Source organism: Dysidea avara, chromosome 12 (assembly GCF_963678975.1).
Source record: "Dysidea avara chromosome 12, odDysAvar1.4, whole genome shotgun sequence".
Taxonomy (NCBI): Eukaryota; Metazoa; Porifera; class Demospongiae; order Dictyoceratida; family Dysideidae; genus Dysidea; species Dysidea avara.
Genome location: NC_089283.1, coordinates 14249226 through 14276037, shown reverse-complemented (window position 1 = coordinate 14276037; position 26812 = coordinate 14249226). Strand labels below are relative to the sequence as shown.

Below are 26812 nucleotides of genomic sequence, written 5' to 3'. Positions count from 1 at the left end.
GGGGCCCCACGAGGCCCCATGAAGGGCCCCCTGAATACCTGTTTAAAAGATCGATATACTCTAATAGAGCAGTCAGATCTAAATACTCTAATAGAGCAGTCACAGTATTCTTCAGAGGAGCAGTATAGCAAGCTTATAGATAAGGAGATATGGATGGTGATGGGTAGTTATTGTCATTGCCAGCAGGTTGTGACCTTTTTTTTTTTTTTTTTTTGGTCTTCACCTTACAACTTGGGTCAAGGGCCCCACTTTAACTCTTTGCCCTGGGCCCCTTAATTTCTCTGGGCAGCCCTGGCAATACTTATGATACATAACCAGGGGAAGATTACGAACTGAAGCACATTCAATTAGCATACTATACAGTAGCTATAGCGAGTAACATCTTCACACCACCATTGTTCTTCTACATCCTTTTCTATATCACCAGCAGAGCTGTCAAATAAACTTTAAACAGTGTACATGTGGAATAATATCATGAAATCTTTATACCACAAGAATGCACTATTATGTAACACTGATATATTACAATAATATAAAAGAGTAGAAGTAACAAACACACGAAGGCACAACGTGCCGTATATAATAGGTACCAAAAATTACAAAATTCAACTTGTGAGTTCAATCACAGAACTCTGATCATGAGTGCCTGCTAAAATAGGATGATCTGTGCAAACTTTTCCAGTAGTCAAAGACACAACTGCATCATAATGATGATTTCAAAGTACGAAATTAGCTTTTTTTTCGTTGTGAGATAATAATCGTATGCAAAATTTGTACAAAATTTCTGCAATATCGAACTACTCTAATAGAGCAGTCATTCTCGTAAATGATACGAAAATGTTTTACACGAAAATTTTTGCACAAAAGTAAAGCGAATTACGGTATACACTATAGTGCATTATTCTCCTGAGAAGAGTCTTTGTATACGTAGTTCAAAAATCTTTAGATATTTCAGTCATTGCCAACCAGTACAATTTACAATGAAAAAGAAACAGCATAATAATATTATGTAATTAATAGGTTAAAATTTGTGTATACAATATGTAAAAAAAAAACAAAAAAAAACTATATGTAAATATGTATGTGTAAATGTTGCTTTACATGTACTTTATACCTACAAAATATTGTATTGTAAAAATTCAAGTTTACACTACTTCAAGTAGCTAATTATTCCTCCATCATTTTAATGCTACTGCCCTTCAGTGTTCTGACATTCTTTTGTTGTATCGTGCTACTGTTATTGGAAAGAAGCTCTACAGAACTGCAAAGTGAGCTACACTCAGAAGACAACACTTTATCATCAAGGAATGCAGCTTTTCCAGATAACGAATGTCTCCTATTGTCACCTTTGAGTGTTACATCAGGCATTGTATCCTTATTTTGACAATATTTTCCAAAAATTTCACTCAAAGACGGCTGGCTCTTTTCTTTCCTTTCTGGGTGTAGAGAATTTGTTATGAAGGAGTATACTTCTTTGTTGAGTGCTGCTAACATATTCACTTGGCCGACACTATGAGACTTCATGCTAAGGTGACTGTCACTGGGGATACCCAAACTTGATGTTGATGGAGCTTGTTTCTTAAGTCCATTACTAGTTATGCCAGAAATATCTTCACATGAACGTGACAACTGGAGTTTATGTTGTAATGCTGTTTTATCAGTAACACATAGGTTAACAGCTGAAGAAGTGTCTACCTGTTTCACAAACTGATTATGTTCGTAATTGGAATCTATTACTCTCTCTTCATCTGTTTGCAGTTCTTCACTGTATATTTTCTGATACGTAGGAGCAAGTGTGTTTGGTGAAGAAGACCCCCCTGGCGATGAGGCATCAACTGGAGGAAGACTGTCAGTTTGATTTTCTGGTATATTTGGAAGGGAGGCATGATGAGAATGTCCACTAACTGGCAGTTGGAGAGAATTGGAGACTCCTGACATTTGTATATAGTCATTTTCACCAGTGTAGTGCAAGTGTGAATCAGAATGACTCCGAGTCATCCCCGAAGTATAATCAGCTCTCTGTGTGTCTGCTAGGATAGTAATATAGTCTGATTGTGGGTTACGTGTTTGTATTTGAAAGCTTTGAGTGAAAGACAGTTTTTGTTCGAATTCAGTCTCTTCATAATGACTAGAATCTTTCCTTTTGTATGACCCTAAGCTTTCATATAAATTTTCTTGGTCTTTAGAATCTGGCATGTCTTTTTGAGATTGAAACCAATCTCGCTTACTCTCATAAGATTCTGCTGCCTTCTTTTGAATGGTTTGTGTTGTAACTGTGTTGATAGTTGGCTTCATTGTGGCTAAAGTTTGAAATGAATAAACATCATTAACATTGATGTGCCATATTCTACTTACTATTTACTATTTGGCACCATCAGTTGGTAGCAATGTAACTTATAACATTTTTCATTTGACAGAATTTTCTACTAACTGGCTGAGTAAGTACCACATAATGGGAATGATTCACAGAAGAAAACATTCACGAACTTTGTGATTTTATGGGCATTCGTGAATGTTTTCTTGCAAAAATTTTCCTACAATTAAAAAGTTTTTTTATGGATCAGTTGATGTAGCATTTATGTAACGAGTGCATAAGCGGGTAGCTACTTGCCTTGCTACTTGCTAAACTGCTATATATGCATGACGGTATAACTAGTGAGGTGCAGGACCGTGGCGTGTGATTCGAACAGATGCAAACTTCAGTGACAGTGAATAACCAGTGCTTCTAAGTGGGGCAAACATAATTGCAGCCTAGTGATTCACTGTGCCGGAATGGCGTGTCTTAGCCTCGGTTTTAGTGCCGTCCCCAAGGCTATAGATGTACATATGTGACCGGATTTGCAAAAAGGTACCTTTTTCACACACAAAATTTGACCTATTTTTTGGACTTCAAAGCTTCATAACTTTTTGATCATACCATATAATTGCTTGAAATTTTCAATGAATGTAGCCACAGTATCTGGCTACATTTTGATACTAAGAGCAAGTTAATTGGTATAAGGAGTCATGTGTTACATTATTTTGTTTGCTGGTATGTCAAATGTGTGGAAAAGGTACCTTTTCGCAAATCCGGTCACATATCTAGGTCGTACTTATTTACTTAATAATGTAATTGTACATTAGTGTGTTACCCTAAGGGTTTTGCTAATCAATAAATAAATAAATAAATATCGTCCGTGCTCATTATTGTGAATGCCTACTTCTCCAGCAAAACAGTGATCATGCATGGCTACTAGTATGCGTAGTACGCAACATGTTAGAGTCAGCCATATAGTCAAGCGTTCCCTATCTGTAGAAAAAAAGAGTAATTCGTTGTGGCGCGTGCCAATTATTAATTATTTTATGCAATAAATTGCAAATGTTTTCTCTTGAATGAGGAAATAGTAGATTATTCGCAAATGTTTTCTTCCGCGAATTATTCCTGTTATACGGTAATTGACTTATGCCTTCAGACAAGCGTAACTTGATAACGACTAAGGCTACGGGTTTCATTATTTCACTGTTCAACGTCGCTTCAGCCCGACAGGTGCCTTTTGGCATACCACAGTACATACAATGCATTCTTCATGGACTTACCGGTGCCCTCCTTTGTGTCACATTTATTTTTGCTGACAGAGAAAGCTGTCGATTTGGCGGTAGCACGTGATGGCTTCCCTTCGAAACAGAAATTGTCCATATTTTTCATAGTGGCTATTTTGATTGCAAAGGTGCTTTTCAAACAGTTCTTGATTCGTATTGCTGTGTAACGGGTTGAACATAGCTGACAGTGAACTGTATAATGGATACTTCACTTTTCAGATGATAATTAATAAAATTGAGGCGCACGGCTTCATTTCTTTTGCTATGCGTAAATTGTGGAGGTGCTTTCCAAACAGTTCTTGATTCGAAATGCTGTGTAATGGGTTGAACATAGTTGACAACGAAGCGTAATGGATACTTCACTTTTCAGATGATAATTGATATAGCTGGGGCGTGCGGTGCTATTTCATATGCAGTATGTGTGGGTTCACCAGTCATAATAAAATTATTTACAAAAGAAGTTAACAAACAAGTACATGAAAATATTGGAATTTTCAACTAGAGTAGGGACCATAACACATTGATAAAAGTACTGAAACAAGTTGGAATAGTCTATGATATTAAATCACAGTAAAACAATAAGAAGTGTTATATCCCTACTGTGCATTTCCATGGTATCTTGAGCACAGTAGGGATATAACACTTCTTTTGTTTTACAGTGATTTAATATCATGGACTACTCCAACTTGTTTCAGTACTTTTTATCAATGTTCTATGGTCCCTACTCTAGTTGAAAAATTTCAATTTTTTTCATGTACTTGTTCATGTATGCGAAAGCATGTAGGGGGTTGGCAATGATGCTGGCATAATTCAGAAATTATTGTTTTACATGCATGTGGACATCAGGCATTACACTAGCATTCTATAGCAATCATAAAACTTTTAAAACTCTGCAAATAGAATCAAAAATTATAAAAGAGCAGTACAGAAAGCAGTCCAATACAGTGGCGGAGGAAGTGGGGGGGGCTGAACAGGGACGGAAATGAACTGAGGCACTACATTGTCTCTGGTTTGGTAAGGTGAGACCAAAAAAAAAGGTCACAGCCAGCTAACAATAGTTGCCCACCTCACCATCTATGCATTATAGCTGATAAATTATATAAAAATCCTTACATAGCTCGCTACACACTGTTCTATTACTGTGACTGCTTTATTAGAGTATTTCGATCTTTATCACGGTTTTCAGCCCCACTCCAAGAAGGGTAATTTTGGCATGACTCAGCCCCCTAGCCCCCACCCCCTCCGCCACCGCCTATGGTCCAATAGATTGACAAAAGCACATAATGTAGCAGATTAGAAGACCATTTAAAGTTACAGCATCAATGTAAATAGTCTAATACAAACATCCAAAGATGGTGGCATAAGTTTGAGAATGATGGGCATGCCTAAACAGTATATATTTAAGCACGTAGGATACAAACTCACCAAATCGTTTCCTATTTGGTGTAACATACATTGGTTCATATGGTGATTCAGAAACTTTTAAAGAGTGTGGACTCCTCAGGGGAACTGGTAGGTCATTTCTATCTGCATCATATATTACATATGTGCACTTATTCATGCTAAATAGTATGTCACATACTAGAGCCTGCAATTGAAATTGTTACTCCTCTAGATCTGGCAGGGATGCTGTGATGTGAATATATGTACAATATAATATAATGCATTGCTTTAAGGTACTATAGTTGTACAACGTACGGTATTGCTGTGTCACTCCCTCCATTATGTTGTGGTACTAATCCTAACTTCTCACTGACTGAGTCAACAAGCTTAGAGATATTCTCAAAACATACTAGAAATATATATGTGTATTTGTATATTATATATACCTATATACATATGACAATGCATTCACATATCCAATGCCTTGGTATAGATTGTATCTAACATACAATGGCAGTGGTATAATGCAGTTCTGTGTTACATCTGAATTGTCAGTATTATATATGTAGTTTAAAATTGGATCATATAAGCACATCTTGAGAACCAAGAACAAAACTCACCATGTTGATTTGATAGTAAAGTGCTTTCATCAGGGATGATTGCTGCCACAGCTCGTTGTGCAGTAAAGATAGTCTGACATTTTCCAGCCATGTTCACATAGGCATTAGCTTGCTCCTTCAGTGCTGCCTTCATAGATGTTACCTGTTGTCAATGTAGAGAAGAAAATTACACCCAACAAATAATCATATTGTATATAGTACTTAATACCATACCTGTTTCACTGCCCGTACAAAAGTCTCAATAGTAGCAGTGAAATTTATCCCGTATTTCACTGACAGCAGTGAAAAAGTTGTAATTGCAATTTCATTGGCTAGAATTTATGTTAACAATGTAGCGCCAATTAGTGTCGACGCGTGTTTAGTACATAGTGACAAATTGCGTACATAGCAAAGCTAATGCACAGCATGTGTATATGCAGCGAGTATGGTATTAACTGGGAATAGCATGGGTAGCAGTGAAATTTGGGATAAATACCACTCTTGTTGTATTGGAAATGGTAAATTTCACTCGGCTTCGCCTCGTGAAATTTATCTATGCTATTACTAGTACGTATCGCTATACACACAAGAATGATATTGTACACTTTGTTCATACAATGAACGCTGCACATGATTAGATAAATTTTAATGTACGTATATCCCACGTGCATTATTTAGCCACATATGTACTTTTGTATGTTCCAACTTTCTGACGCTATCAGCTACTTTCTCCTGCATGGAAGTGTACTGTGATGTCATCTAAAGGATAATTGTAGACACAAGGCAAACAATAAGATTAACTAAACTGTTTTCATTTCATCCTCTCGTGTCATAATGTGTGCTGCATCCCCCTTTTTTCTTGATGCTTCAAACTACACAGAAATAATTACACCTTATCAGTCATTAAGTCAGTCACAAAGTCAAGCCATTAAGTCTAAGTCCTTGAAATTAGATTAGGTAATCCTAAGGCTGCAGCACGTGTTGCTGTCAGACCTTCAGTCTTGGCCACTGTAAAGTTTTAATAATAATAATAATAATAATTGTAAACTTAAATGCAGCATGTAACAGCTGATCAAATAATTCACAGTGTAAATCTGGTACATATATTATGAAATTAGCTCTAGACAATCACAAGCAGGAAATATTCAAGGCACAAATGTTCTGAATTTTGAATGTGGCAAGAAGCTACAGTGTATGCATAAATACCTGCTTTTTAGCTTTAGTCATTTTAGAATAGCAAGTCATTAATTCCTTATTGTGTTCATCTATCTCTTTTTCTGCCTTAAACAGCATCTTAAGGTAGTGTTGATAACTGGAGTACTGTGAACAAAGTTAGGATAATAGATCAAGACACAGTGTTGTGCGGCCAAGAAAGCCAGCAACCACACTGTGATCAAGACACACGGTAGTGTGTCGTGTGCCAAGAAAGCCGGCGACCACACCGTGAGTATATTGACAGGAAGAAAAAACAACAACAGCTTTTTCATGCGTGCATAGCTCCATGGTCCCTTCTCCAAAGCGCACCATTTTAGCTTTATAGCTGTCCCCCAGGTAGGGTATTCCACACCACAAATTTGATCATATTCGTAACAGCCATTTGCAAGATATCAACGTTCAAAGTTTCATTTTAATTTCTTCGTTTTTTTCTTATGCCATACAGCGGCTTCAATTTATTTTTGCACACTTTGCAAAAATTGCTATAAAATGCAAACATATAACTCAATTTCCTTGATCTTTTGGCACAAATGAAGAGCGTATAACGGTGGATTCACATACCAAGTTTGTTGTGAATCTGAGGAATCTTCAAGGAGTTATGAGCGTTTATTCACATTAAAAAAATCAAACTTTTGTCACGGCTACAGGGTAAACCAAGTATAGAAATAACTTGAAAATTGATGTGTAGATGGGGTGATCATCGTAGCAGTGCCTATTGAATAGCAATAGAGTTACAGTGACAAAGTTATAAAGCAAAACCAAGCAAGGGTAAAATCGCGGGATCAAGATACTCCAATAGAGCAGTCACTGCGGGGTAAAAAGGTGTGCAAAAATGTCAACAAAAAAAACTTACCAGAATTCGAACCAGGGACCTCCATACCTAACACCTGCATCCTTAACCATTGAACCACTGCTACCTTGGTTGACCACTTCACTTAATTTCTGCTTTATAAATGAAATTTCTAGTTGAAATCTGCTTATAATCAAACACTTGTAATTTGATAGATCTACCAATAGAAGTAATAGATTGTTCTAGAACATCCTATGTATGTTCTATTAGAAGTCCTCAAAAAATGTGCACTCTACTGAGTATTATAATTGTAATAAAGTGTAATATTGAACTGACTTGTATGCACACACATTGCTGATGTAACAACACATGAATATATTTGTAATGATTCCTGTATCCTGTATTTATAAAGTCTTGCTATGTTATACATTATTCAGTCTGGCATATTAAAGTTATCAGTTGCTTGAGTGTTAGTTATTGACGAGTATTACATTGGTAGCAGAGGACAGTTGAAGTTGGCCATGTCTAACCCTAGCACAGCTGCAACGAGTTCCAAGCACATCAGTTTGCCCAGGATCTTCTCAGAAGGTGACCCAACTGAATGGTTTAAGCATTACGAGACCTGCTGCAGTGCAAATGACTGGAACGACAAGATGAAAGCAAATAAATTGCCAACACTTTTAGAGGGAGAAGCACTTGTTACCTGGCTAGAGTTGACCGCAAAGCAGCAAACAAGTTATGACCTAGCTAAGAAAAGCATCCAGGAGAGAATGGGGCCAGTACGGTTTGTGTCGATGGATGACTTTCATCACAGATGGTTGCTTCCTGGTGAGTCATTGTCTGTATACTGTCACAAGCTAAAAAGGCAAATAGATCGAGCTATGCCAGCAGCAGATGCGACAACACTCCAACAGTTAGTGATGCACCAGTTTCTAACGGGATTCCCCTTGGAAATAAGCAAGCGATTGTGTGCAACACTAGAGATTAATGACTTGGGGTAGCTGATGCAGCGAGCAGCTGATGCAGCGAGCAAAGTTGTTGATGACTATTGATGCTGAGAATCCTGGTGAAAAATTAGCAGCTGTTCAGCAGCCAATTGACCGTGTGGAAGCCCTAACAGAGCAAGTCGCCGCCCTGACTTAGCAGGTGGCCGCCATGGCAACTAATCAGAGAACCTCCCAGCAGCCAGCCAGACTCCTCTGTTTCCATTGTAACAAGCCTGGTTATGTACAGCGTAATTGCCCGAGATTAAAGCGATGGTTTAATTGTGGAAGGATGGGCCACCTCGCAAAGGACTGTCGTTTGGGAAACACACAAGGGGCGTCTCGCACGGGCTGGGGGCGCCCCTGAAAGCAGTGAGCCCTTTGTGTAGTAATGTAGTTAGTTATAGTAGTGTAGTTGCAGCAGCAGTAAGGACACAAGGGTCCATAATTAATGGTGTACTAGAAAGCAGAGTAGTTGAGATAATGGTTGACTCAGGGTCGTCTGTTTCATTAGTAAGAGAGAACCTTGTTACACCTAACCACAAACTAGCTAAACTCCCACAGGGACTGCAGTTAATGTCAGCAGCTGGGGAGCCCATTTCAGGTTTGGGACAAGTCACAACAAACATACAGCTAGGTAATGTAAAAGCAGACCACTGTTTTGTTGTAGTTAGGTCACTAATCACACCTGTGATTGTAGGTGTTGACTTCATGCAAAAGCATGGTTTATTACTTGACTTCACAACATCATCTGTTACCATACACAATAGTGCTGTGACTAAACTTCCACCTGAAATGGAGCCACTGCTTGAAGCAACTAAAGCAGTTAAGATGAAAGCATCACCAGTTTCATGTGTATCCCAGTCACCTGAGGAAGCTATAGATGACTATGCTGTCCCCATCTTTGATGTTAAAACCTCAAGTTATGATCTGCCTGAATGTGGTGATCCAGCCCTTTTGTCACTTGTTGAAGCTCACAAAGAGCTGTTTCGTACCTCCCCCGGGCATACCAAAGTTGCAGAACACTTCATTCCCACAACTGGTGACCCTGTAAAATACCACCTAGAAGAATACCAGGAGATTACTGTGCAGAAGTACAGCAACAAATAAATACCATGTTGCAACAGGGAATAATTGAACCTAGTTCTAGTCCATGGATGGCCCCTGCTGTGTTTGTTCGTAAGAAGAATGGGGAGGTACGCTTGTGTGTTGATTACCGGGAACTGAATAAACGCACAGTTAAGGATGCTTACCCACTTCCTAGGCCTGATGAAGTCCAGGACTACTTGATGGGTTGCAGTTTTCTCTACCCTTGACCTCAGGAGTTGGTATTGGCAGTTACCAGTTCATAGCAAGGACCAACCCAAAACTGCTTTTTGTCCTGGGCCCTGGTTTGGGTTGTTCCAATTTTGTAGAATGCTGTTTGGCCTTTCTGGGGCTCCTTCATCATTTCAAAGGCTTATTAACTCTATCTGTGGTGATTTATCATTTGTTACTGCGTATTTAGATGACTTGTTTGTCCATTCTGCCAATCTATAGGAACACATACAGCACCTTGACACTTTGTTTCAGCATATGTCCAATGCTGGACTTACATTTCGGCCCCACCTCATAATTCTGTATGGCATACACATCCTTACTCTCGATACAAACAGCTTTGGTCACAGTTGTGCTTGCATGATGGGTTAGTATGTCGAAGGTATACACCATCACCTAGCCTTAATACAGTATTGGTTCCTCTCATCCCAGAGTCATACCGCTCCACTCTGTTATATCAGCATCATGATGCTGTATCTGCTGCCCACTTAGGATTTGAGAAGACAACAACCAGGGTACGTCAAGTTGGGTACTGGGTTGGAATGTTGCAAAACATAGAAAGGTATTGCAGAGAATGTTTAGTTTGTCAGCGTTCTAAGCCTGCATTACCAACTCATGCCCCTTTGACCACTGTGCCCATTGGCAAGCCCTGGGAGATGGTAGCAGTAGATATTTTGGAAGTTTCCATTTCCCGACATAACAACCGTTATCTTTTGGTTATTCAAGACTACATGACCAAGTGGGTAGAGGCCATACCAATACCTAATCAAACAGCCGCAACCATTACCAGAGAGCTTACAACAGTGTTTTGTCACTATGGTATCCCAGACATCCTACATTCAAATCAGGGCAGAAACTTTGAGAGCACCATCATACGTCAGACTCTCGATGTTTTGGGTGTCACTAAATCACGAACAACAGCTTACTACCCTGCTGGTGATGGATTAGTTGAACGCTTCAACTGGTCTCTTTTGCAAATGCTGCGTGCTTATGTTAACCAAAATGATAGGGAACAATATCTCCCTTTTGTGCTGTATGCATACGGTACTGCTGTTCATACATCAACTGGGGTCTCACCATTTGAGCTGATGTTTGGCAGATGTGCCCACAAGCCGCCAATTCCATCTAGTATGGCTTATGATGTAACCTCAGCATCAGCTTCAAGCTAAGCCATCTAAGCTCAGAGATTTTGTTGAAACACACAATGCCCAAGCTAGTACACAGCAAAGTAGCACTATGATGAACACTCTCTTTCCAGAACTTTTGCTATAGGTGATTCAGTTTGGCTGTCTGTCCCTACAGCAGGCAAGTTAGATCCCAAATGGGAAGGGAAATGGATCATTCAGTCAGTGAAAAGTCCCATCACATGATGGAAGGAGAACTAGAACAGTTCATGTCAATCGACTAAGGCCAAGGCTTCAAGCTGCTACTACTTCAGATGAGACAGTTCCACTGCTTCTTCAAAATGATTGGGCTCCCCCTTCAGTAGAACATCATTTTATTGATGGTGACCCACTGGGACCTGAGCACCATACAGGACAGAAGACCACCGGACCGCTATTGTCCTTGAGAACGAGCCAAAGCTAGGAGGGGCAGATGTAATAAAGTGTAATATTGAACTGACTTGTATGCACACACATTGCTGATGTAACAACACATGAATATATTTTGTAATGATATGACATCACTTAGTCAATTTCCTGTATCCTGTATTTATAAAGTCTTGCTATGTTGTACATTATTCAGTCTGGCATATTAAAGTTATTAGTTGCTTGAGTGTTAGTTATTGACAAGTATTACATAACAAATTAAATCAAATATTGAATTAAATCATGCAATGAAATACATTTATAAGTCTGTCTTCAATAATCATCATTGTATCAACACAGAAAAGAAGAAATGTGAGTAAAAACAAACCTCAAAGTCAGCCATGGGCTGGTTTTGGGGCCTTATAAAGTACAAAAAGAAGTGCAATCCACACAAAAACAGCCACACAGGCATTGTTAAAATTTATTAGCATTAACATCATTTTAGCCATTTCTTGGCCACCACTTTTGATTTCACAACTTTTTTCACCCAGGATTTTTAAGGCCACACCATTTTTTCACAGTTTGGCTGTTTTTGGGTGATTTATTATCAAGTTGAAGTTAAACGTATGTACATAATGGAACCATGCATACAGGCAGTTTTCAAAGAATTTAATACAATACACATTAAAGTGTAGCTGAGCTGTACTAGTTTGAAAGATTATTTTTGGAAAATGGTGACCATTCACTAAACTCACCACCAAACCTTCCACTTATAGCATTGCTGTTTATACAGATAACAGGTTTTAAGACACCATAATTATGCTTGTACATGCAGTGACAAATATACTGTTTTGCAGTTGACCTACCAAAATGTCCTACCTTGTGTAGTTTTGAAGACATGATAGTCCCTTTCAAGATTATTGTCAACAATTAGCTGAATACATTCATGGTTACCTGCTTGGGTTGTAACAATGTACTGTATATCTCCTAGCATTCGAAGGGCAGATATTATTAGAAGTCAAAACCATAACCCTTATAGGTAATCTACGGTATATTCTATATTCTATATTCCTTAGGCCCTTTGACATTACATCTGACCAAGTGGTTTGACAGACTGTCTATTTTTATCTCTGTACAATGATGTGCATATAGGTAAAAAGGTTTACATGGCGGGTCAATTTGTATTCTGTTAGCTATAACATAAACATACATTAATCCATACCTGTTCAACAAATTTTTCAATGGTTTTCTCCCACATCCAGTTTAGTTCTGCAACTTTCCCAAGTATCTGAACTAATGCTTGGTTATGCCCTCCCTTGGTCCACTGCAACAAACAACTTATTGCTAAAATAGAAAACAGAGCAATGACATTATGCACTGCTCAGTCTAAACATGTTCATTATTTTTTACAATCTAATTATCAAATAAATATGACCTGGGACCCTGGATTATAGCTACAAAGATATTATATCAACACTTATAAAAATGGCATGAAGAGTAGCTAAGGGCTGAAACGGATAGTAGTTTTTACTCTCCAGATATCCTGAACAACATCTTCTAGATATCCTATGGATAATGACATCATCACTAACTATAAAAGCATTCTTGTATATATTGCTGTGAACATGATTGTTTTACTAATACTTTATATAGAACAAAAATAGAAACAAACATAACACTTATATGAAAATTAATTAAGTTTGTAATAACATTTAACTGTGGTAGCTATGTATCAAGCAAAAGGTTAATATAAGATTGCTTCAAATTATTAGAAAATATCCTGATGGCATCAAATTACTATTCGGGATAGTAAATTATTATCTGAATATCCAGATAATATGAATATCTGTTTCAGCCCAAATGCAGAGTTCACTTTGTTCTCTCTGGAATCTTTTGTTGGTGAAAAAACTTGAGGCAGCTGCATGAGTTGGTACTATGAGACTTGTGGCTAACCATGTGCCAATTGCCAATCAACAAATCACACCCACAATTTTCTCTAAGTCAGCGTAGCACTGGAAACTAGTATCTTTGAAGTATAAATACAACTTCAGGGTCGGTAGTGTATGAAATGATACATAAAACTATGGCTCCAGCCTTGGTTTTCATTATATCATTCTAAAAAGTCTTATAGTTGTTTATACTTAAAAAGGAGACAGTTTACTGCAACACATATATACAATATTATTTTCATACCATTGCTTTTAGCATTAGCAAATTTTGTAGCTGATTTTTGTAGGTCTTTTTCTGCTTGCATTACAAACCAGAGGGATGAGCTACTGTCATTCGAAGACTTGAGTTTATTACTCATCACTTTGAATATGGTGGTAGTCAATCTACTGGTCCACTGAATATCTTACGCTGTATGAGAACACAAATGAGCATTTTTGATACATAGAAGGACCATGCAAAGTAGGGACAGGCTGATTATGCTCATTATTTTACATATTATGCTATGCTGCACTGTTCGAAATTTTGTCTATTATGTTTAAATTAATGCTCAATATTTACCTATTACACTCAAATTATGCTCAATATTTATACCTCAGTCCCATGTTTTTCTAGTAAATTTGCACTTTATGGAAAAACAGTAAGTTGCTGAAGCAAAGATACTAAATCCTTACTTGTCAAAATGCATGTCACAGAAAAGATTGATATACTCTAATAGAACAGTCAGCTAATTACTGACTGTTCTATTAGAGTATATCGATCTTTTTCTGTGATATGTATTTTGATAAGTAAGAATTTATGGTAAAGGTAAGTGGGGGTAATCCCGGACAGCTGCTAATTCCGGACACTTAGATCGTTCTCAACAATGGTAGGATCCCTGGGCCTATAATTTGGTATGCTAATGTAGTGTCCCAGGTGCGTAGCTACACCCAGGCCTGCACGGGCACAGGCCCAGGCAATCATTGCTGGTGCCCAGGAAGCAAGCCTGATAGTAGCGGCGCCCGTGACTATTACACACAAAATATGCACTAGCTCCATAATAGTATCATCAAAAATTCACGTATACTTGAGTTTGTCAAGATTCCTCCATCAATTTAGTAATTTTCTATGTAATTCCCAGCATCACGTGATAACTTTTAAGATTTGAGCGTGGGTTGAGAGTCAAACCATTCAGTGCACAACACTACTCAGAAGTATAGACTTGGATGTCTAATGGTGTAGACTGATGAAAGATGGACAACAGCCAATTCCCAGTCGGTTGTGGTGCCCATCTTAAGTCTTACTGGAGGCTAGTCTCGCGGCACCTAACCCCTTTTTAGGGTTGGGTGCCGCGAGACTAACTGGAGGCAGGGCTCAAGAGGATCCGCGGAATTGTTTAAAACTTGTTAGCTATGCAAAAGCGCTCAGTGAGTGCATGTCGAGTCCTCGGTGCAAGTAGAGAAGACAGAAGAGTGAAAAGGAGTTGATGCTGGGGCTGGAGTTGTCACTGATGAATGTTATGATGCTTATGAAGTGCTGTATCACGGGCAGACAGAGGAGTGCAAAAAAGAAAAGAGGAGTGCAAAAGCGGAAGTTTGGAGGCTAGTGTGTGGGTATCTCGCCAGGGGAAGGCAGACAGATGGAAACCAACAATGAACTAGCCTTTTGGTGCCACCCCTTCCTATTTGGATGAATTAGATAATAAATAAATAAATAAACTTTATATTTGTTCATCATGTTCTCAGATCCCTCCTCTTCCAAAATTTTCACCATCTAATCCTCCTGATTTTTTGTGGAACTCCTGTTTGGATGGTACTGAGTTCTGTGATCGAATTTCTACTGCTTATGATCGGATTGTGCACTGGCGACATAATCTTTTCATGGTTCCGTTTGGTAGAGCGGACACTGAATTTGTAACTGGGTTAACCTATCTCTTCAATTGCTATGGGAATGCTTCTGCTCTGGAGTGCATTGCTCTGAAAGCTGCCTTGGTGATGCCTGCCTTGTTGCTCCAGCGCCCTCATCATCCTTCTAAGTCACGTGACCATCTTGCTTGCTTGGAACGTCGTCTTCCTTTGTCCACCACAACACTTTACAATATCAGGTAAGAGGCCGTTACCACCTGCTGCCTTCCCCACTTTGATTCTCAACAAAGCAGCTACCACTTCATCACCAGTAGGTGGACCACCCATCTCTTCTTTCATTGCCATTGATTGAATACCATCAATGGTGGCCAGATTAAAGGCACCCTCAAAATGACCTCTCCATCAACCAAACGTCTCTACTAATCCACAACACAAACTACCATCTTGTTTCCTCACAGCTCTAGGTTGAACTGGCTGGAGGCCAGCTATACTCTTACAAATAGCATGAATGTCTTGCCACACTACACTAGGTCTACCCTGAGAAAGTGAAACTTGAATGGAATTAGCCTTTTCCTGATACCATCTATTCTTACACTCCCGGACTTTGTGTGCTACTTGACGTCTCTGTGTTAAAAATTTTTGTTTGTCCTGGTGGTTTTGGGACCGTAGCCACAGCGAAAAAAGTTTATTACACTTATCAATTAATGGTCTTAACACATCCTCCGCCTCAGTAAACCAATCAGACTGGTGTCTCCTACTTAATCCGCATGGTATTACTCGCATCTAACAATCCATCTCTAATAATATTCCATTTTGTCAACCCATCAACATCATTACTCCTTACCAAAGACACAACGTGATCAGTAAACTGAGACACAAAAGTGGCATTCTTCAGTGGAACGACATTGAATCTATGACTCCTACATGATGAATTCTGCTGAACAATAGGGATAAAACTAAGAGTAGCACACAAAAACAGATGATCAGTCCAACAATGTGCAGATCGAAACACAGTGACATCTGTGCAACAATAGCATTGGGACTGTCGCATCAACACCTAGTCAATACAGTGCCAATTCTTGGTACCAGGGTGCTGCCAACTGTATTGTTGTATTCTCTTCTTCTCAAACATGGTATTCATCACACACAGCTGGTTCAATGCACAGAAGGAAAGCAGTGACTCACCACTCTCATTGATCTTACCAACACCAAAATTTCCTTTTACCCCATCCCACAAAGGCTCAGATGCTCAGTTACTCACACAACCAACCCTTGCATTAAAGTCCTCCATAACCAATAACACATCACTTGATGGAACTGAACTAATCACTGCCTGTAGGTCATCATAAAGCTTCTCTTTTACATCAGCTGGAGCTCTATGGGTGGGTGCATACACACTAATAATGGATACATATTGCTGACTACCTGACGGATGTTTGTCACCAAACTGTAAATGGACATACACAATCCTAGAATTGACTGCCAACCAATACTCCCCTGCATCACGCCAAGCTTGAGTTATGACAGGATCAGAGTACTACTGCAACTCCCTCACCATGCTGAAATACATTACCAGGCTGAGGCAAGTCATGGCCGGAATGTAATACTGTAAAGCTATCTACCTCATACAGATCACTACCAAACCACTTAGTTTCACTAATGCACACTGCCCCCCTCCTAAAACGTTCAACTCATTCACAAGAAATTTAATTTTTCTATCCACTGCTACTGGATGTTTCCCAGTTCGAACAGTAGCAGTCTTAAAGCCACCATCTGCCTCAACAAGACTACGGACATTCCAATACCCCACACACAAAAAAGACTTCAACAGTGAAAACCACTAGGGTGCAACCTGGTTTTCTAATAAAGTAAGAATTCTCCACTTCCATTGCAAATTTAAGTCAAGCACTGAAGGCTCGCAACACCACTGCAGTACAAACTCTTCAGAGTTCAAATGGCTACTGACAAAGTCAGAACAGAAACCATATGAATACTTCCAAAGAGTACCAGTCATGCTAGCCAGTAACGAAGTTACTGCCCGTGAGGCACCCCGAGAAGGTATGACTTGGATGCTGCCTCACACACACTACACACACACACACTAGTGGCGATGCAAAATGTGCATAACTTACATATGGTCCCTTACACTAGTGTGTTCTACCCTAACTATTAAGCACACATTCAACTGCTTGCACACTTACTTTATATATGTGTTCTTCAGTTGGTAATCTTTGTCTCAAAACTTCAATTCTTGATGTTGACATCTTTTCTACTTGTTTAAAGCAAGAAACTTGGATATCACAAAGCATTCACTTGTATGTGCCTACATGTCTACTAACCATATCCATGGAAATTTTACTGTACGTGGATTTTGTGGTTAACATAGCAGCAACCATGAAAATAAAATCTGTGAAAATTTAAAAAGTTAAAAAAATAGCAATCATCATCATTGTAGACTATGTCGAATCTCCCAGTTGGAGAGATGGTGAGAGGGAATATAGAAATGTGAGACACCACTTTGAAGCAGTGCTTTAAAATGGACATAGGTGGTGCTTTCAACTCTTTTTTAACATACAGTAATTAACTGTTACGTGCTGCTTGGAAAAATGCTGTTATGAGTTATATCCGTCTCGTAGTCATTGTAACACGAGCTCAAATATGAGACAACTCTGCATCTATGAAAACCACAATAAACTTGAGGTATGTAATATATGAAAATAAAATCATGAACAATCCAATATTGGCATGGAGCTGTGAAATAAAATCATGAAAATCCTGTTTTGGTTTGCAACCGTAAAAATTTTATACTACGAAAATTTCTATGTGCACAGTATCAAAAAGTGTGTATATAGAAACTGATGGTGTAACTTGTGCAGGAAAATCAGGGCAGGGCAGGTATTAGTATTAGTCACATATGCTGTGAGGCTAAACAGACAGCTCAGCAACTACCTCTTGCACATAGACAAAAAAATTACAGAATAGAATTGTTATGGGTTAAGGTGGCGGTTACCTCACATTTTCCGGTTTGAAGGATATTTTTAAAATTCAGTTGTGAACACATTTGTACAGCTACGTGAAAGCAAACACCGTTACATCGTAGACCAGTTCTTCCTCTACCTACATGATGATTTGTACGGCCATTAGATGCTGAACTATAATGCTATAGAGCCGATTGTAAGAGCATGCAAAAATATTTTCGGCGTCAGTTTACGCAAAGCTTGTTGCACATTATGGTGAAGTAAAACGTGTAATCTATTCTTTAGCAGCATAAGCAGGGCGCAATCAACACAACTTCAGCCTATGCCAGGTTGAAACACAGCTATGGGATTTTTAAACCCCTTTTGGCCACCGCGAAGGGACCTAAAACCTGCTGTACCATCGACAGGCAGTACAAAAATCTTTTTTTTCTCGACATGCGGCCCTGCTACAATAAGCAATCGCTTATTTTACGCTAATACAGAGGTCTCCCTCACTAGTATACAAGAAAAAACTGACGCAGAAAGTTGTACTAACACTTTAGCATACCATACAAAACCACAAATGACGTATGCCGCCTAAGTTTCGCGCGAACCACCCGAATCCCCGTAAACAAAGCTTCTAAACTACTCTACTTACTTTAGCGAATGTCTTCTTTAATAATACTCGCACAATAGTAACAAATTTCTTCTTGTTACAAGGCAATGGGCCTTAGTACGCGCAGCTGCCATTAATTATTACGTAAACACTAATCACCTAATCACATGACGTAATAAATGAATTTTTGTGGCAGGACATATGGCTTCGTTTGCAATGGCTTCAAAAACCACGACTTCCTATGCATGTCTTCCCACAGTTTCTAGGAATACTGTTTTGTAATTGTATTTACTTTACTTCCCAAATAAAGTCAAAAATTGATGAAGCCTATCAAAATTATTATAATTATGTCATATTCATAGTCTCAACAGCACCTCCTCTATATCCTGCACAACTCCTACAAGTGCTACACTAGAGTCTGCTAAACAAGTACACATAACCTGGCACTCTAGATATTTGCTCAAATTCAGTATTTGTAATAATTTGTCTTAAAAACCTAGCTAAGGATCAAGTAAAACCATGCTGTACTTACAATGACCTAGGTTAGCACTTAGCAGTGACACATTAGCCCAGACTGAAACAAATAGTCTTGATGCTGTTATTGTCAAACAGTACCTTTATTCTATTAGCACCCCACACGCACACACAGCAACAACATTAAAAGCCATACACGGTTTCTACAGTATTTCACTTAATGTATACAAGATTGAGTTAGTGCAGAAAGGAGCTAAGTATCATACAGTACGGTAGTACTGTATATTAGGAATCATGAAGGTTTGGGCTTTTTTGGCCAAAAATATCACCCTAAACCAGCCTCACAATAACTTCATGGTGCCTTAGCAGTATTGGTTAAGTATAACCAAGCCCAAAAGTGTCTTCAGTGTGACCTGAAATGCTTCCAAAAAGCTGCTACGGAATTTTAAAATAATATTTAGTGGAAATTTTAACTAACTGACTGACTGACTAATGCCTTCAGACAAGTGTAACTCGATAATGGCTAAGGCTATGGGCTTGATTCTTTCACTGTTCGATGTCTCTTCTTCCAGAGATGTGCCTTTTAGCATACTGCAGTACGTACAATGCACTCATCATGGACTTACCTAAGTTACCTTTATCCTTCTTTGTGTCCCATTTCTTTTTGCTGACAGCTCAAGGTGTTGATGTGGGATAGCTAGTGCAATGGCTTCCCTATAGGAATTGTCCGTATTTTCCCTGGTGACTGCAAAGGTGCTTCCCCTACTGTTCTTCATTTGTAACACTGTAAAACGGGCTGAACATAGCTTAAAGCAGAGCGTAATGGCCACATACAAGCCAGTAATTGATACAGGTAATTGTGGCACGTGAATTGTCCATATTTTTCATGGTGACTGCAGAGGTGCTTCTCCTATGGCTCTTCATTTGTAGCACTGTGTAATGGGCTAAACATAGTTGAAAGCAAAGCATAGTATGTAGCTATTCACTTTCAAGCCAGTAATTGATAGCTGGGGCATGCATTCAGATGAAAATATTTAACTCTGATGCTCTAATTTCTTTTGATGTGGTATGCACAGGTTCACCAGTAATAATAATTTTACAAAAAAGTTTTTATAAAACAAGCACAAGGAAAAATAAGGAATTTTAAGCTCAATTAGGAGAAAAAAGTAGGGAAACAAGGGAGGTCACCTACACCTACAGATATAGCGTAAGCAATCAATTACCGACACCCTTATTACCACGGAACGTACCTTCCACTGTAAACATTCCTCAGGCACAAATTCTGGCAGAGGTATTCCCCTAGATATCGTCCTTCTGTACCTTAAATTTGATGTCAATAGCTGCCTTCCCTGACCAGTAATAAACGAAAAGGTGCGGAGTCGAAATAACCGATTACCGGAACCATAACTCGTTTACCGGAACTCACATACGCTTGCGTGTTCCATTACCGGAACAATATCTAACCACCAACAAAAGTTATTCCTAAAGCCATCAAAATTTTGACAAAATTTCCACATAATTTAACGGACATCCATGCAAAATTTTGGATGCGATATGCGACGGGAAGCAGGCGCTTATAACCATAGCAACCGCGTGTTTAAGCGCTTCTTTAATTCAACCATCCTGCCCATGGATAATAAACGCTCTCTTGGCGTCTTCCTTGCTACTCCAGCTGGTTGCCTTACAACTATCCCATGTGAGTTATAATTATATGTTGTATTGAATCGGGATTCGATTTTTAAGGTTACGGGATACTGAGCGGCTGTCAAACAAAAATTTTATTACGTAATTAAGGCGGGCTTGGTGTTGTGTTGTGTATCAGCTGGTAACAGGCTTAAATTGTTGGGAGAATCATAGCACGCTGACTGGACAGGTACAAGGTATATTATCTATGATACAAGAAAACAACGTAACAGTACAAGATAACATAGAAACAACACACTTAGCAACTGGCGCACCTGTAAGCGCATGCTGACTAATGGCGATATTTTCCTGAACCAAAACTCAGGACTGTCAAACTAGTTGTTAACGTTTTGTATAAATAGACTACTAGTTTGGCTTCTTGTCTAGGTCCTGACGGAGCCATTTGTTAGAAATAATGTTTCTAGTGCTTGTAATCTCAATTTAAAAATTAATTTTTTTCCCGTCCCTAATGGCACTCCCTTCCACTCACACGTCTCTATGGAAAACAAGCTAGAAGAAAAACATAAAAAGGGAAAGAGAAAGAATTTGCTTACAGAAAAGACACCTAAAAGAACCTACAGAAGCCTAGTGAACTGGTAGATGCCCCTCTGCAATGGCGAGATCTATTGCCGGGGGCACACCAGGACATTTAGACCGTGATCGAGAACCACGGATGCACATGATGGAGGAGCAAAGTAAGGAGGGCCCCAAATTGCAATGGAGCCAGCCCATCACCACTGAATATGGGAAACTCCACTTCTCACTGAGTAATTGAGCCAAATGCTTATAAGTGGTAGTGACTACTTTCCCCATTCCACCGGAGGAGGAAAAAACTATTGGGGTAAAGCTGCCATGCTCTACTTCGCGTATACGCTCCTCATAAGCATGACGCTTCTTAGTCTCATGCCTACGAAAAGTGGCAGCCAAGGTCGTAGACCGATTGGAGGCTGCAAAAGAATTTAAAACGCGAACATCAAAAAAGGTGCGATGATGTAAGCACCTCCAAAAACCAGATGCTCTGATATCCACTCTGGCATTATCATCAAGCACAGCTGAATGGTGATGCATAACCTCACCAGATAGGGCATGTAAGTGAGGCTCCACTTGGACATCATGGCACACTTCCATCATCAAACTAGCAGTCAAATCTCATTATGCCGGATAATTGGAAAGGCACCATGTGGGCAGCTAAGGGCATGAGACAAGGTAAAATCCTTACCATACACACAGTGCGATGGTAACAATGATGGTGTAAAGCCATAACATAAATAGACGGCATCAATGAATTCACCTTTATGAAGGGTGAAACCATACTGCTCCAATGGAAGTGCAGACAGCCAGGAAGAGGCCCCTCTCTCCATGCAGCACTCAACAGCCCAGCGCAAAGGTGGGGGACAATTAGAGATAGTAGATTGCAGTTGGACAGACAAAGACTGTTCTCTAAGGACAGAGAGATGGCGAAAGAGGTCATTCTGATGATGGACACAAGGCTGATTTTTGGGATAAGACTAAATCAACAAAGCCCTACAAAAGTGCTCTGGAAAAACCATACTGTTCCTCAGAAGTTGACACAGGGTTACAGATCCCAAGACCACCAAAGCGTACAGGAAAGCAAAACAACTCCCGTTATATGTCACTAACAGCATGGGGAACTAGCTTTGGAAGTAGATGATTACGCACAGCTGATTCAAGTGGAGAAAGCAAGGCTAAGATACCTGAATTGGTGCTAAAATAGTAGTTCCACTTAGAAACATATCCATGAGTGAATGCAGAATATGAGGCAAGAGGCTGGGTGTTAGCAAAAGATGACAAACGTGATACCCCAAAAAAAATCAAAAATTTAAATTTAAAAATTAATTTTTGTGATCACAGTGTCTTGCTTTAGGCCATATTGTAGTCATATTTCAGCAACTATACACATTACTCACAAATCCTCTTGTCAGTCCCTCACAAGTGATGTTCTTCAAACCTTAGAATTGTTAGTAAGTTCTCATGGTTCTTCATTGGTCTGATTTTTAGTTCAGTTTTCACTAATTGGCATGGGAACAACTCATGTTTCCATAACAACATTTGAATTCCATGTCGATTAATGAAAAGTTAAGAATGCATAAATATTTGATCACAGTGCATTAAGAAAAATCAAACTTCTAATCATGAAAAATGATTGATAGTGTACATGTGGGGTTTACAGTATCCCGTAACCTTAAAGTAAGAATGTATGCACAAATTGCTTGATAATTGAACACACAATCATCATTTAACAGTTGTACAGTAACAAATAGTGGAACAACACGCTTCCAACCAATTCTAGACATGATACTTCGCCATGCACTGTTCTTGATCTCTTGGTTTCAGATGTTTCGTAGGGATAGCATGGTGGCATACTTCACTCCAGTGATGAAATTGAGTACCCACGCTTCTTACTAGTTGGCCTGATGGTAGTACACTATTCTGGACTATATTCTCACCAACCTCTGCCTTCACCACAACCACCATGTCATCTATGAGCATACCAATTCAACTGCCATGTTCGATGGTAGCCGTACCATGTTTATTCGTGGAAGTTTCATCGAGTCCTTGCCTAGTTTCTTTTATTGTTTGGTGACTAACATCGAAGCAGTAGAGGGGTCTACTCTCTCAAAGTGACAGAGAACAAATACCACTGATGGCGCAGGGTAAACTCGCATCCACAGCTCCAAACCTACAGTACAGAAGTCAAATAAACTGTAAACCTTTGTCCATTCCTTTATCAGTAGAATTATAACCCTCAACAAACGTAAAACAGTCTTTGTCAACTATTCCACAAGGGGGTGTCACTCCAATATACACTGTACTACGATCTGCGACCGACCGATTTTTCACGAAGAACAATGGTCAAACTGTTTTCCCAGCACGGTCAAAGCTTCGCGAGTAAGTAGTGCACGAAAATATAACGAAAATAAATGGAACCAGGTCCATGGTCAAGACAAAAATTCGATGAAAGTCAATGGTCAAAATCAAAAATCGATTTTGACCACGGTTGCAGATCGTAGGACAGTGCTTATTGTGGTGACACCCCCTTGATTCCACTTCTTTGTACCACGGAATTCCACCGTTTTTATTAGTAAAACTCCCGTCCGATAATTGAAACATGCGTTTCCGGCAATTGAGTCAATCCGATAAATGCATGATTGCGTACGCTACTAGTAGACATTTAATCCCTAATTCAGTCTAGCTATATTATACCCATGATTAGGGATTAAATATCCACTAGTATATCTGCAGGCTCAGGCAACCTCCCTTCATTCCCAACTTTTTTTTCTATGATCCCTATAAAATTCCTTATTTTCCTTATCAAAATGCCTTATTTTCCTTATTATATAATACTTATTGGATATCAATTTTGCTTGTAGCTCTATCTTCAGTTATTAATTTTGTACAGTACTAATAACACATTTTGTGACACTTCAGTTTCCACTGTGTACTTTGTAAGAATGCTATCAATTCAAATTTATTCTTCACTATCTGAATTTATTCTTCACTATCTCGATCTTAGCACAAGAATTCAAATTTATTTGCCTCACTTTCTTTACAATGTACAGTATAACTGTAAAGTGCATTTATAACTGTTGTATTCTATACTATTTGCGCATTGCCTTTCTATAGCTACTTCTGCATGAATACAGTGTGAATGCATGATTCCAGTTTCTGGTATCAATATAGTACTGTAAGTCCAAGGGGGGCAAGAGAAGGGCCAGGGGGGGCACAGCACCCCTTGGCCACCCCTCAGATCTGCCTCTCTGTGTGTGTGTGTGTGTGTGTGTGTGTGTGTGTGTGTGTGTGTGTGTGTGTGTGTGTGTGTGTGTGTGTGTGTGTGTGTGTGTGGTGTGATTTTATAGGCCGGTGGCCTTTGATTGTGTTCATATCCAACACTGCTCCAACATTTGCCAGTCTTATTTGAAATTGATTAATATGCTTAATAAATCTAACAAAGACTATAACTACTCCATTAATAACAATACTAGCTACGTAGCTATATACGGTTGCACTAACATATTGTACCTGTATGCTGTTTTCACTGGTGTCGTCCTGATTCTTCTCACGTTAGAGGAAACCGACGTAGTTGCTAGCTACTTGTCGATTGGAATTGATAATCGGGCTAGTTCTCAGAAGTGTTTAATGTATGTAGCTATAGCCTATCGGCCTCAAATTCAAACCCGTGAGTCTCTAGATTAATCCTTATTCTACTTAGTAGCTATACAGTTTATCCCTTTAGAAGGTCTATGTACTTTATAAGAGGAAATAATTATATCCTAACTCTCGACGTATAGGTTACGTCATTATACCTCAAATCTCTTTGACCACACATTTAGCTATTTTAAGAAAACGGAGGTATGATGTAGCTAACGTATTAGTTAGAACAAGCCGACAAGGTTTCCGGTGTGGGTGAAGCTGCCTACAAGCATATCTATAGTAGCTATGTTACAAGCTATTGCCAACTTTGGGTGTACAATGATGGACATGGGCAAAGGCCTGTAAATCTCCCCATTAGACCATTCCAAGAAAATTCCTTGTTTCCCATTTCATTTACTGGCGGTTCATAACTATATTATATCCATTATTCACTATAGGTATATATTTTTCGAAATTCATAACTATAATATACAGGTAAGAATACAGTAGAAATATTTTGACTAACAACCTGAACAGTGCTAAATGGGCTTTCTGAATGCTAAACTAGCTGACTGCTATGCAATCGCAATGAATAAAATGTTCAGTTGATAGCAATAATGAATGACCGTGTGGGAAGAGAGTCTGCATGCGGACGGGGAATAGGAAACAACGAATTTTCTAGGAGTGCCCTAATATAACACACGGCTTTGCATAATTTTTGACTGCGTATTGTGGTTTGCTTTTTAATTTGCCATGCATGCTGTACTGTGTGTGTGTGTGCGTGTGCGTGTGTGTGTGTAATTGCGACCGGGCCTGCGAAAACAGGGCATGTGGGCACAAACTACAGTCTGTCACTCTACAAGTCATATCTCAGTGCTGGAACAGAATATTTGCATTCTGAAACTTTTATCATAAAGCCAATTAAATGTGTACTAAGAGCTGAAAATTGCATTGCAATAGCATAATGGTACAAATGTTATGTGCGATGAATTTTTGAAAAAGTAGGTAAAAATCATGTGCCCACATGCCCTATTTTTGCAGGCCCAGTCACAAATGTGTGTTGTGTGTTGTGTGTGTGCGTGTGTGTGTGTGTGTGTGTGCGTGCGTGTGTGTGTGTGTGTGTGTGTGTAGCTACGTGCATGCATACATTACTGTAATAATGGTTTTAATTACTGATGTATTGTGACTTTTATAGGGAAATATCTTGAAGATAACTACCGATGGCTCTTGAACTTTCATTTTTACTATCATTATGTGTACAATTGTAATTTAATTACTGTATGTATCACGTGATATTCTTTAAATCACACAATTGTTTTGTGGGTTGGGGAGGGGCTGATGAGACATGGGTGGTAGCGCTGTTCAACCAGCTAATGATGTAGCTACATCTATAGGATACTCTGCTCTGTAACAGCAAATGATCATCTTTTTAAAGACCACTCCAAGAAAATTCCTTGTTTCCCATTTCATTGATCTCAAAAATACATGCGGGTGGGCAGTTCATTATCCATTATTCATTACAGATATTTCCACTAATTTTCTAAATTCATAACTAACTTACAGGTAAGAATACAGTAGAAATATTTAAACTAAGAATCTGAACAGTGAAAAGCTAGCTAAATGGGCTTTCTGAATGCTAAACTATGCAATCACAGGATAAATAATGATTGAAATGTTTTCTGTCATTACTTCACAACTATTTGAGTTTGCAGATGATACAAAGTGCTTCAGACAAATATTGTCC

At 39.0% G+C, this 26812-nt stretch overlaps 1 protein-coding gene and 1 long non-coding RNA gene across 3 annotated transcripts; one reads left to right on the top strand and one right to left on the bottom strand.

The window, feature by feature from the left end:
* Positions 1–928: 928 nt before the first annotated feature.
* LOC136240365 (uncharacterized) lies at positions 929–20681 on the bottom strand. Of its 2 annotated transcripts, XM_066031319.1 has the most exons (11): positions 20484–20681; positions 13589–13753; positions 12618–12739; positions 6768–6881; positions 6368–6433; positions 6252–6320; positions 5583–5724; positions 5278–5371; positions 5162–5208; positions 5005–5106; positions 929–2300 (listed from the first exon to the last, which is right to left on the bottom strand). In XM_066031319.1, the coding sequence occupies exons 2-11, from the start codon at positions 13701–13703 to the stop codon at positions 1168–1170; spliced, it is 2004 nt and encodes a 667-aa protein (XP_065887391.1). In that variant the 5' UTR covers positions 13704–13753; positions 20484–20681; the 3' UTR covers positions 929–1167. The 2 variants fall into 2 exon arrangements, with proteins under 2 accessions (XP_065887391.1, XP_065887392.1); XM_066031320.1 differs by lacking the exon at positions 13589–13753.
* A 124-nt stretch (positions 20682–20805) lies between these two features.
* Positions 20806–26380, top strand: LOC136240213 (uncharacterized). The gene is made up of 2 exons (XR_010693744.1): positions 20806–20929; positions 26264–26380. It is a non-coding gene; the product is annotated as an uncharacterized lncRNA (long non-coding RNA).
* Positions 26381–26812: the final 432 nt, after the last annotated feature.

Coding starts and splice junctions, on each gene's coding strand:
- LOC136240365 (XM_066031319.1), bottom strand. CDS start 13,703: ATGAGTAATAAACTCAAGTCTTCGAATGACAGTAGCTCATCCCTCTGG. Junction 12,740..13,588: donor TGCTAATGCTAAAAGCAATG/GTATGAAAATAA, acceptor TTTCTATTTTAG/CAATAAGTTGTTTGTTGCAG. Junction 5,209..5,277: donor GGGAGTGACACAGCAATACC/GTACGTTGTACA, acceptor TTCACATCACAG/CATCCCTGCCAGATCTAGAG.